Source organism: Dermochelys coriacea, chromosome 5 (assembly GCF_009764565.3).
Source record: "Dermochelys coriacea isolate rDerCor1 chromosome 5, rDerCor1.pri.v4, whole genome shotgun sequence".
NCBI classification, from domain to species: domain Eukaryota; kingdom Metazoa; phylum Chordata; order Testudines; family Dermochelyidae; genus Dermochelys; species Dermochelys coriacea.
The window spans coordinates 62056567-62069435 of record NC_050072.1 but is presented as its reverse complement, the minus strand read 5'-3'; the positions used below and the strand labels follow the sequence as shown (position 1 = coordinate 62069435).

The window sequence follows — 12869 nt, the reverse complement described above, 5'->3', positions numbered from 1 at the left end:
CCCTCCAGTCACCCATGCCCCATGCTACAGAGGAAGGCGAAAAACCTCCAGGGCCTCTCCAAACTGCCCTGGAGGAAAATTCCTTCCCGACCCCAAATATGGCAATCAGCTAAACCCTGAGCATATGGGCAAGATTCACCAGCCAGATACCCAGGAAAGAATTTTCTGTAGTAACTCAGATCCCATCCATCTAATATCCCATCTCAGGGGATTAGGCCTATTTACCCTGAATATTTAGAGATCAATTACTTACCAAAATCCCATTATCCCATCATACCATCTCCTCCATAAACTTATCGAGTAGAATCTTAAAACCAGAAAGATCTTTTGCCCCCACTGCTTCCCTTGGAAGGCTATTCCAAAACTTCACTCCTCTGATGGTTAGAAACCTTCGTCTAATTTCAAGTCTAAACTTCCTGGTGGCCAGTTTATACCCATTTGTTCTTGTGTCCACATTGGTGCTGAGCTTAAATAATTCCTCTTCCTCTCCTGTATTTATCCCTCTGATATATTTATAGAGAGCAATCATATCTCCCCTCAACCTTCTTTTAGTTAGGCTAAACAAGCCAAGCTCCTTAAGTCTCCTTTCATAAGACAAGTTTTCCATTCCTCGGATCATCCTAGTAGCCCTTCTCTGTACCTGCTCCAGTTTGAATTCATCCTTTTTAAACATGGGAGACCAGAACTGCACACAGTATTCTAGGTGAGGTCTCACCAGTGCCTTGTATAATGGTACTAAAACCTCCTTATCCCTACTGGAAATGCCTCTCCTGATGCATCCCAAAACCGCATTAGCTTTTTTCACAGCCATATCACATTGGCAGCTCATAGTCATCCTATGATCAACCAATACTCCAAGGTCCTTCTCCTCTTCCGTTACTTCTAATTGATGCGTCCCCAACTTATAACTAAAATTCTTGTTATTAATCCCTAAATGTATAACCTTACACTTCTCACTATTAAATTTCATCCTATTACTATTACTCCAGTTTACAAGGTCATCCAGATTCTCCTGTATAATATCCCGATCCTTCTCTGAATTGGCAACACCTCCCAGCTTTGTATCATCTGGAAATTTTATTAGCACACTCCCACTTTTTGTGCCGAGGTCAGTAATAAAAAGATTAAATAAGATTGGTCCCAAAACCGATCCCTGAGGAACTCCACTGGTAACCTCCCTCCAACCTGACAGTTCGCCTTTCAGTAGGACCCGTTGTAGTCTCCCCTTTAACCAATTCCTTATTCACCTTTTGATGTTCATATTGATCCCCATCTTCTCCAATTTAACTAATAATTCCCCATGTGGCACGGTATCAAATGCCTTACTGAAATCTAGGTAAATTAGATCCACTGCATTTCCTTTATCTAAAAAATCTGTTACCTTTTCAAAAAAGGAGATTAGGTTGGTTTGGCACGATCTACCTTTTGTAAAACCATGTTGTATTTTGTCCCATTTACCATTGACTTCAATGTCCTTAACTAATTTCTCCTTCAAAATTTTTTCCAGGACCTTGCATACTACAGATGTCAAACTAACTGGCCTGTAGTTACCCGGATCACTTTTTTTTCCCTTTCTTAAAAATAGGAACTATATTAGCAATTCTCCAATCATTCGGTACTACTCCTGAGTTTACAGATTCATTAAAAATTCTTGCTAATGGGCTTGCAATTTCAGGTGCCAATTCCTTTAATATTCTTGGATGAAGACTATCTGGGCCCCCCGATTTAGTCCCATTAAGCTGTTTCAGTTTCGCTTCTACCTCAGATATGGTAATATCTACCTCCATATCCTCATTCCCATTTGTCATGCTACCATTATCCCCAAGATCCTCTTTAGCCTTATTAAAGACTGAGGCAAAGTATTTGTTTAGATATTGGGCCATGCCTAGATTATCTTTAACCTCCACTCCATCCTCAGTGTTTAGCGGCCCCACTTCTTCTTTCTTAGTTTTCTTCTTATTTATATGGCTATAGAACCTTTTACTGTTGGTTTTAATTCCCTTTGCAAGGTCCAACTCTACTCGACTTTTAGCCTGTCTCACTTGATCCCTACATGTTCTGACCTCAATTAGGTAGCTTTCCTTGCTGATCCCTCCCATCTTCCACTCCCTGTATGCTTTCTGCTTCTTCTTAATCACCTCTCTAAGATGCTTGCTCATCCAGCTTGCTCTATAACTCCTTCCTATGAATTTTTTCCCCTTTCTTCGGATACAGGCTTCCGATAGCTTCTGCAGCTTTGATTTAAAGTAATCCCAGGCCTCCTCTACCTTTAGATCCATAAATTCTTCAGTCCAATCCACTTCCCTAACTAATTTCCTTAATTTTTGAAAGTCAGCCCTTTTGAAATCAAAAACCCTAGTTGCAGATTTATTTTTGTTAATCCTTCCATTTAGTTTGAACTGAATTAGCTCATGATCACTTGAGCCAAGATTGTCCCCTACAACCATTTCTTCTATGAGGTCCTCGCTACTCACCAAAATTAAATCTAAAATGGCATCCCCTCTAGTCGGTTCAGCAACTACTTGATGAAGGATTCCATCAGCTATCGCATCTAGCAAAATCTGAGCCCTATTATTATTACTAGCACTGGTCCTCCAGTCTATATCTGGGAAGCTAAAGTCTCCCATGATCACGCAGTTTCCATTAGTATTTACTTGATTAAAGACATTAAAAAGGGCTCTATCCATATCCAAATTAGATCCCGGAGGTCTATAGCACACCCCAAGCACTATCGTAGGAGAGGCTTTACTAGTTTTCTTCCCCAATGTAATTTTTGCCCAGACGGACTCCGTCTTATCCATTGCATCGCTTCTTAATTCTTTACATTCTACCTCATCATTGATATACAATGCTACTCCACCACCTTTACTTCTGTCTTTCCTAAAGAGCACATACCCTTCAATACCTGTAGTCCAGTCATGACTACTATTCCACCATGTTTCTGTTATCCCTATAATATCTGGTTTCACTTCCTGCACCAGTAGCTCTAGTTCCTCCATTGGTGTATAAACATCTTAATTTTTGCTGTTTGGCCTCGCTCACATTTTGTACCCTATTAGGCACAGTCATTCTACAGCCAGTATAGCCTATTAGACTAGTATCCACACTGCCCTCGCTCCTTATATACATTCTCCTACCCACGGCTGTATCCTTTCTTACTTCGTCTTCTTCCCTCTCAATGCTAAAATCTGGCGTGGAGATTACCTGGACATCTCCCAACCATCTCCTCCTAATTCCTAGTTTAAAGCTCTCTTTATCAGTTGTGCCAGCCTCGATCCTAGAAGTCTATTTCCTTCCCTACTCAGATGAAGTCCATCCCGAGAGAACTGTCCTCTGTCCGTGAATGCCTCCCAGTGGCCATACATCCCAAAGCCCTCCTTATAGCACCACTGCCTAAGCCATCTGTTGACAGTCATAATCTTGTCACACCTTTGTTGCCCTTCTCTAGGAACAGGAAGGATCCCACTAAAGATCACCTGAGCCTCAATTTCCTTAAGCGTCTTTCCCAGCCTAGCATAGTCTCCCTTAATACTTTCTAGCGAGGATCTAGCCGTATCATTTGTTCCCACATGAAGGATAACTAGGGGATTCTTTCCCGCTCCCTTTAGGATCCTTTTCAACCTCAGGTCTACATCCCGTATCTTAGCACCCGGAAGACAGCACACCCTTCTATTCTCTGGATCAGCTCTAGTTACAGGCCTGTCTATTCTTCTCAATAAAGAGTCCCCGATCACATAGACCTGCCTTTTCCTGGTGACGGTGTATTCTCCAGTCTCTCCCCTGTTCCCTCTGGCTGCAAGTTCTTTCCATTCCTATTTTCCCTTATAATCCTCTTCACCACATCCTGTATCCTCCTGGGGCTCATATTTGGTGTAGTCTCCCTTGACTCTTCCGCTTTTCCTATAAGACTAGCCTCTCTTCTCTTCTTCCTTACCCTTCCACCTTCAACAAGTACCTGCTGAGCCCCTTCTTCATTTTCCAACTCTGCAAACCTGTTCCTAAGCTCTATTTCTCCTTCACTAGCCCGTCTTTTCCTCTGCCTGGTTCTTTGAGTCACATTCTTCCACTGACCACTTTCCTCACCCAGTCTCCCCTCAGAATTCCCCAGCCCTGCTTCCATTTGTGAATCTGAGCTTTTCCCTTCAGATACCTCATATCTTTGCTCCATCATCTGCTCGAACCCCTTCCTAAACTCAACGAGACTTTCCACCTGCATCTCCAAACCTCGGATCTTTTCCTCCATCAAACAGCATTTCATGCAGAAGAAACTCTTACCAGGTCCCCCCTCCAGGATCATGTACATACCACAGCTTCCACATCCAGTCATCCTCAATGTGTCTTCCACTACAGGAGTCACTCCCACAGCTGCCTCCCCATCTGTCATCGCCTTCCCACCTAAATCCTGTTAATCTGGGAAACACAAGCCACACCAAAAAGACCACCCCCCCCAGCAAAAGCAAACCCCAAACAAGCACCACAATACAAACTCCCCTGTTTACAGCTCTGTTTGCTAGCTCTTGTGCCACTGCCTGACTGGCTGGCTACCTTTATAGGACCCCTAGTCAGAAGCCCCACCCCCTAAGCAGGGCTCAGCTGCTCTCCCAGCACAAAGCCCTGCCCCCTAATCAGGGCTCAGCTGCTCTCCCAGCACAAAGCCCCTACACACACAAATACTAAAAATACAAAACCAAGTACAACTACCTTCTCCTCCAACAGAACTCCCACTCAAACTCCCCTGTTTACAGCTCTGTTTGCTAGCTCCTAACAATAGGTTAGTTCAAGCTAGGAGAATCTGTCTTATCCTTTCTCTCTGAAGGGGACTGGTGAAGGAGAGTAGAAAAATTCCCAAAGAGAACAAAGCAAGAGATGGCAAAGATTTTGAAAAGATGGGGCGGGGGGGGGGGGGAAGAGAAGAACTCTCAAGTCACACAGGACCCAAGGAGAAGAGATGGATGTGCTTTCTTAGTGAGGGTGTGGGGGCAATTTAGCTGTAGGACCAACCAAGATCAAAGCAAGCTGGCCTGCAGAGTGAGCGAATGAGAGAGATGCCCTAAGGTTCAGATAAGTCATGTCACTGCAGGGGAAGGGTCCTGGGTCACCCAGAGGACCCTGGCCCCAGCACAAAGAACGGTCCAGAGTGGTAAAGAAACAGAGCGAGTTGCGGGGGGAGGGGAGGGAAGCATGTAGGGTTTATTTTTGTCTAGATCTGTAAATTTTTCATGCTACTAAGAGCAAATGTATTTTAGACTCCTGTGCAAAGTGTTGTGTATACATCTCACATACCCCTTGAAGATGTAAACTAAACCTAGCAGGTGTGTTTAAGCTATGAGGGAACCAGAGATGTCACCACTGGTAACAAGAATTGGGCCAGAGGCTGCTCAAGACAATCTACCCCCTCTAGGCAAAACTTCAGTGTGCGACTCCCCTCCACCTCCTAGAAAAGGCGCATTGGACTTTTTTGGTGGGGAGTGTGGGGAGCCTTCCAGTGATTGTAGTAGAAGTGGGGGAGCCAAGTGCCAGGTTGCAGTGCCATTCACTCAGGTTTGGCCTGGTGTCTCTCCATCATGATGTGGGGAGGGGCTGGCTGGGTAAAATTTGAGTGAGCAGCATTGTGACCTGGTGCACAGGGTTGCAGCATAGTTCAGGTTTGGCCTGGCTGCCATGATACCCTAGGCAGCTGCCTAGTTTGCCTGTAGCTAGGGCAGCCACTGGGCTGGACAGTGGGACTGCAGGGTCTCAGTTTGCAGAAAGTTAAGTAAGGGATCCTCACTGAGTGTGAGCCTAGACACCTCAAGCTGGGGCAGTGCCTAGGCTCCGTTCAGACTCTGGAGGGATTCAGCATTTGGATCCCCTCAGAGCTGTCTAGTGAGTGTCCAGGAGGGGGAGCTCATCTAGAGCTGTGACAGGGCTACTGGGTAAGGTTATGTTACCACCGAACCACACAAATGCAGGCTGAACAGCTCCTTAAACATCTTTTTATAAATGTTGAAAGAAAAAAATGTGAGAATTTTTCTAACAAAGTATCGTAAGCAAGGTGGGGGTAATTCTATAGTAGACCTCATTCTGATCGATAAAGCTGAATTGGTTACTCCACTAAAAATTGATGGTTGCCTAGGTGCAAGTGATCATGACCGGCATATATTTCCTGATGCCTTGGCATAGCTACACTGTCTGCCAGAACTATAGTTCCACCTATTCCTCACCCTTCCTGCCCGCCTGCACAAACAGGTGAAGTAGCAGCTCTATGGAGCCTGCTTCCCTTCCCATGCTGCTTCCCATGGCATGGGTAGCCACAGCAGGGGTATGAGGGGGGTACCTTGATTCCCTGTATGCCCCTGTGCTGCCACACTAGCCAGGCTGCAAGTCAGCCATAAATGTTATGGTAAATTGAACAAATGTGGCTAGTGGCTTTCTTTTAAGTATGGTAAGTGTCATTGACTTTTGCATTTGTTGTTTTTTCTAGGTGGCATTTAGTGACTCTTCATTTTAAGGATTAGTTTTAAAAACAATATTCTTCAATTCTATATTTTTAATAGATGACTATTGTGTACATCTTCCCTCAGCATTTTTGAATGTATATAAATCGGTTTGTTTTGCTGTTTCATGCCAACTCCATCATCAGACTAAAGCATTCAGAGTGCATTAATATAATTAAAAAAAAGCTTTCCATCACCTACTTGAAATCCAGAAGTTGCAATTCATGGTGTTGATTCCCCTGGACTGTCTTTAAATGAGAGCTTTGCTCAGTGTTGGAAGTCTCGATCTTTTCTAATAGCTGCATTACCTAATGAAAATTCAACGGGGAACGTTTTCATGAGCCAAATTATCAGCACTTACATTAACTACACATTATTGCTACAGGAGCGGGGAAATCAGCCTGAACTTAAGGTGGGTGTGCAACTGAAAGTTCTTTTTCCAAAAGTAATTTCACTGCATGCTAAAGGCTAGCAGTCAAACTTCTGGCTGTATACTCTGTTCTTTGGACCAGATTCTGCAAGATGCTGACCACCATTTAATTACCATTGAGATCAGTGGGGACTGAGCCCTTTATAAGGTAAAATTCTTATATACAGCTACCTATCTTGGCTCCCAATTCTATTTACAACCCATGATGATTCACTGGTAGCATTCTTTGTAGCATTCCAAATACTTGGTGCCAAAATGATGGTTTTATGTAGAGAATCCAGGATGCAGGTCTACCTAAATTGGGAGACCAAATTTGAGAAAATCTGAAATACCAAGAGTTTGATTATGTTCAGTACACTTGGCAGATGAATTTAATTAGGCCCTAATGTAAAAGCTTTTTTGAAGTTCATGCAAGACTTTTATCATGAGCTAAAAATCACCTACTGGGAAATAATAATTCATTTGGCAATTAGAAAACTGTATATGGCAAATGTAATCCCAAACTATACAGGGCCAAATTCTGCCACCATTATTTACTGTTAGTACCTTAATCCATAGAAGTAGGATCATTGAAATCCACAGGACTACTTAAAGTGAGTCAAGATGGGGCAAATCAGGCCCACAGTGATTACATTGTTTTCTGAACATAAGAACAGCCATACTGGGTCAGACCAATGGTCCATCTAGCCCAGTACCCGGTCTTCCAACAGTGGTCAATGCCAGAAGGAATGACCAGAACAGGTAGTCATCAAGTGACCCATACCCCATCACTATTCCAGCAGGGTGACCAGGCAGCAAGTGTGAAAAATCAGAACAGGGAGTGGGGGTAATAGGAGCCTATATTAGAAAAAGACCCAAAAATCAGGACTGTCTTTATACAATCGGGATGTCTGGTCACCCTAATTTCCAGCTTCTGGAAAATAAAGGCTTGGGAAACTTCAGAGCATGGTTTTCATGCCTGCCCATCCTGGCTAATAGCCATTGATGGACCTGATCCTTCATAAAACTTATCTAGTTCTTTTTTAAACCCTGTTATAGTCTTGGCCTTCACAATATCTTCTGGCAAAGAGTTCCACAGACTGACTCTGTTGTGTGAAAAAATACTTCCTTTTGTTTGTTTTAAACCTGCTGCTTATTAATTTAATTTGGTGACATCCAGTTCTTGTGTTAGCAGGAGGAGTATATAACACTTCCTTATTTACTTTCTCCACACAGTCATGATTTTATGGACCTCTATCATGTACCCCTTAATTGTCTCTTTTCCATGCTGAAGAGTCCCAGTCTTATTAATCTCTCCTCATATGGAAGCTGTTCCATACCCCTAATCATTTTTGTTGCTCTTTTCTGAACCTTTTCCAGTATATTTTTGAGATAGGGCAACCACATGTGCCCACAGTATTCAAGATGTATACATCTCATGGATTTATATAGAGGCAATATGCTGTTTTCCATCTTCTTATCTGTCCCTTCCTCAAGGCTACTCAACATTGTTAGCTTTTTTGACTGCCACTGAACATTGAGTGGATGTTTTCAGAGAACTATCCAGAACACCACAAATATTTCTTTCTTGAGTGGTAACAGTTAATTAAGACGCCATCATTTTATATGTCTAGTTGGGATGTTTTCCCAATGTGTATTACCTCGCATTTATCAACACTGAATTTCATCTGCCCAGTCACCCAGTTTTGTGAAATCCCTCCAACTCGCCACAGTTTACTTTGGACTTAACTATGGTGACAGAACGGCCAATGTTGATATGGTGGGCCCCATGCTTTTCTTGGCAGGGGCTAAGACACCATTGGGGCACCAAGGACCCCACTAGTGGCCCAGGAAGATGGTAGAGGATGGAAGCAGGGGAGGGGTCTGGGTCTGAGCCCTAGCCCCTCTCAACCCCTGCAGATTTCTTACCCTCTTTCCCCTCGGGTAGGGTTACCCTCGATCCTTGATGCTGAGGCAGGGTGTCCCTTCCTTCAGTTCTCTGGTTTTTCAAATCCCAGCAATGCACCTCCAAACTCCAGTCCTCTTTCCTTCCTCACACACACTCACTGCCTGAAGCAGGGGGTTTTATTAGGTTCCTGACAGGGCCTTACTTGACTACAGGTGCTCCAATTAACCTGTAGCAACTCTTCCCTAGTCTACAGGAAACCATGCCTTAATTAGCCTAGGGTTTATACATCTCCCCTCTTCCACTGCTCCCTAGCCCTCCTGTATCAGGCTATGTTGAGTAGTTCTGTATCATCTGAAAATTTTGCCCCTCACTGTTTATGCCTTTTTCCAAGTCATTTATGAATATGTTGAACAGTATTTTACACAGTACAGACTCCTGGGGGGACACTATCATTTATTTCTCTCCATTCTGAATAGTGGCCATTTATTCCTACCCTTTGTTTCCTATCTTTTAAGTAGGGATTCATGATAGGACCTTCCCTCATATCCCATGACAGCTTACTTTGCTTAAGAGCCTATGGTGATGGACTTTGTCAAAAGCTTTTTGAAAAGCTAAGTACACTATATCCACTGGTTCACCCCTGTGGACATGCTTGTTGACACCCCCCCCCCAAAGAATTCTAGTAGATTGTGAGTCATTATTTCTCTTTACAAAAACCATGTTGACTCTTTTCCACCAAATAATGTTCATCTATGTTGTTCGATAATTCTGTTCTTTACTATAGTTTTCCAATATAGTTTTCTGATCAATCGATTAACTTATATTCAGACTGTTCTTCTGCATTCTGTTTAGGGTCATTCTGTGAGAAGATATGTTTTTGCTTCAGTAGACACTGTTGTTCCATTTTCTGCTTAACGTCTCTATATGAGGTGGCTGACTTTTTTTTTTTTATTAAACCACACACATTTGTATGCTGCTTCATTTTAGCACACACCTGTTCTGCTTTCCCTTTAGTAGAGAGATGGGATGTTTTTACATGTATTGAAAGAGACAGATTTCCAAAAACAGTATCTTATAATACAGGTAAGATATCTTCATCTGAACTGCCATGGGTAATTCTGCCTTGGAGCAGATAAAGCTGGTATTTGCACTCTATGAAATGACTGGAAGCTTGTTTTACATAGAAGCACATTCACACAGAATGCAGTGAAGTGACTATTTTAAATAAATTAGAGACTAAGGTATAGTAAATTTCATCTAAATAGCAACCTTTAATGAATATGGTGGGTACTCACTGGGGTGGAAGGAGGGACCAGCAGTTATTACGTGGTAGAGCCAAATTACCTGTGTGTAAAGATACTATTTAGGTACTCAATCCTGCAGGATGCTGATCAGCTTGTATTTGTATTGAAGGAAAAGGGAGCTGAGGGTACTAGTCTGACGGGAGAGGTCGAATGCTAGGAATACTATACAGCACTGTCGCTTGTGAAAACATCCATGCTATATACACACACACACACACACACACACACACACACACACACACACACACTCCAGAAAAAGAAATACTTTAGCAGAAAAAGTGACCGACAAAAGTGAAAATTTTACCCTAAGAATAACAAGTTCAAGAGCACTTCGCAATGGTTCCAAAATTTGCATGGCTAATTAGTGATGAACTTAAGCAACTAGATCTGTCCCAGCTACTTTCTGAAGCTGAAACTAAAGAATAAAATCCTGGCTTCCTGTGGTATTTTCCAACTTCAAAGTCCTTGGATCTGAAATTTCAAGATGCATTTTAAAACAAGAAAGGGCTCAAGGGTCTAAGGTTTGTGTAATGAAATATTAGCAGCAAATTATAATGGGATTTTTTTTTAAGCATTTCATGATCCCCACATCCCAGGATTGCACTGTTTAGTTTGCATTACTCCTTAGTGTGTGTACACTCCCATGATGCTATTGTAATGGAAAGGGGCTTGTTTAAACAAATCAATAAACCCAATGTCAATATCACATGCTCCATTAACATTGGTCAGCAGTTGTGATGAGAGAAGAGAGAAGTTATATGCATATCTTATAGCCAAAAGATTTTTTCATTATGTGTTCATCTGCCCACCTTCATCTCTAAATTATTAGCATAACTTTCTGAGGTAGAGCGGATGCCACCAATCTCTTTCTCTAGCCTCTGGATCTCGTGCCTGATGATATTTATGTCTCCAGATAGCTTTGCAATGCTCGCATCACATCTAGAATAAAAAAAAAAAGAGGTTAACTACAAAACATGAAGTGTATTAACAGTAGAATTGTTATTTTTGCACTTGAGGACAATTGCTAGCCTCATCATGCCACCATTCAATTGCCCCATGTCCCCTGGTAGGATCCTGACTGGTGGCAGGATACCCTGGGCTAGACAAACATTGATACAATAATTCTGATACCAACCCTGTTTCCAGTTCTGGTTGCCTAGGGAAATAATTTATTTTCTGTAATAATTGAAGTCAACAGGAGTTGAAGACGGTCAGCATTTGGCCCTTAATTTGCAACCATGAAGCATAAGGCTGATATGCTGAACATCTCTTGTAAATTGCAGAGCTCCCATTGATCCAATGGAAACAGAGGAAGCTCGGCAACTTGTAGGACTGGGTCCTCTAGGTTTTGTACAGTGAAATAATCCAACAATTAGAGTTAAATGAGTTCTAAAATGTATGCCCATGGGCTAAGTTGGGGTCCAGGTGCTGCTGTGTTTGCATTAGAAACAAATGCCTATGAACACAGATGACATTGTTGCAACTGATGTTCTAGCTTGTGACTACAGTATACCTAGTTTGGAGCAGATACTAAGGAAGAGCAGTTTTAGTGCTATTACTGACAGAAGTATACGGGTTTATAAGCAGTTTGTCACCATCTACTTTAACTCTCAGCTGCATTCACCAAAATCTGTGTGGTGATTCAAAATGGGAAAATTTGACAATGACATTTGTTGAATAATGGAATGACTGAATAATATTTAATCAACTTTACTTCTAAGGCAGTTTAAAGTGCTGTTTTCCCTCTCTCTCTTTAGAATCTATTTAATACAAGCATTTTGTTAACTTATGTTCACGTGGAGTCACATCTACCACTTCTGTGCACGTCTTTCAATGCGAGATGGGTGGCCAATGCACCTGCTACACAGCATGGAAGGGAAGCAAAATGTACCCACACCACATCTTCACAGTTGGTGCCCTCCCTTGTGCAGAATATTCATGCTGGTTTCCTCTTAGAGCACTCCCCACAACCTCTCTAAGCTGCAGCAGCTGGCCCTCTAGGCGGCTTTTTCTATTCAAATGCTAAGAGTACTTGCAATAAAAAATAGTTGAAATAGAACTTAAGGACACTACATACTATGCAATAAAGAAAAGGAGGACTTGTGGCACCTTAGAGACTAACAAATTTATTTGAGCATAAGCTTTCGTGAGCTACAGCCGATGAAGTGAGCTGTAGCTCTCGAAAGTTTATACTCAAATTTGTTAGTCTCTAAGGTGCCACAAGTCCTCCTTTTCTTTTTGCGGATACAGACTAACACGGCTACTACTCTGAAACCTTTGCACTTCATATTATTCTTGGCTTAGTTCCCAGGGTTTGAGCCAAAAAAGCTGCTGACCAAGTAAACAATTCAACAAACTGTGTAAGAAAGCAACCCTGCTGTTTAGACATATGTTCACCTTCTTGGTTATTATGTAATTGTTCTCCAAGTCAATCCCTTTTGATCAAAGTTCTGGCCTATTTACAAGGTCTCTATCTACAATTAGATTTCCTGTTCCATTTTATCTAAATGCTCTGGAGGTCTATCACAATATCCAAGAATCAGAGTAGCTTTGTCATCTTTTATTTAAAGACTTTCAATCCCATCCACAAATCTCTCTTCAGACTTTTATCTAGCAACAATGTTGACTCTCCTTCTCCTGTCTTACTCTGTCTAGTCATTAGGAAAATAGTTTATTCAAATATTTAAAAGTGTAGTTGATTTCCTTACTCAACTTTTATAACATTGCATAGTATGTTTCAGAGTAGCAGCCGTGTTAGTCTGTATCCGCAA

General features: G+C 42.1%; 1 protein-coding gene across 1 annotated transcript in view; it reads right to left on the bottom strand.

Moving 5' to 3' along the window:
• The window catches only part of FAM81B (family with sequence similarity 81 member B), a 64484-nt gene that overhangs the window by 11641 nt on the left and 39974 nt on the right, over positions 1–12869 (bottom strand). The window contains exons 5-6 of the mRNA XM_038402878.2: positions 10908–11037; positions 6678–6784 (exon numbers count right to left, since the gene is read on the bottom strand). Coding sequence (XP_038258806.2) covers positions 6678–6784; positions 10908–11037 — 237 coding nt within the window. The remainder of the gene's footprint in view (positions 1–6677; positions 6785–10907; positions 11038–12869) is intronic.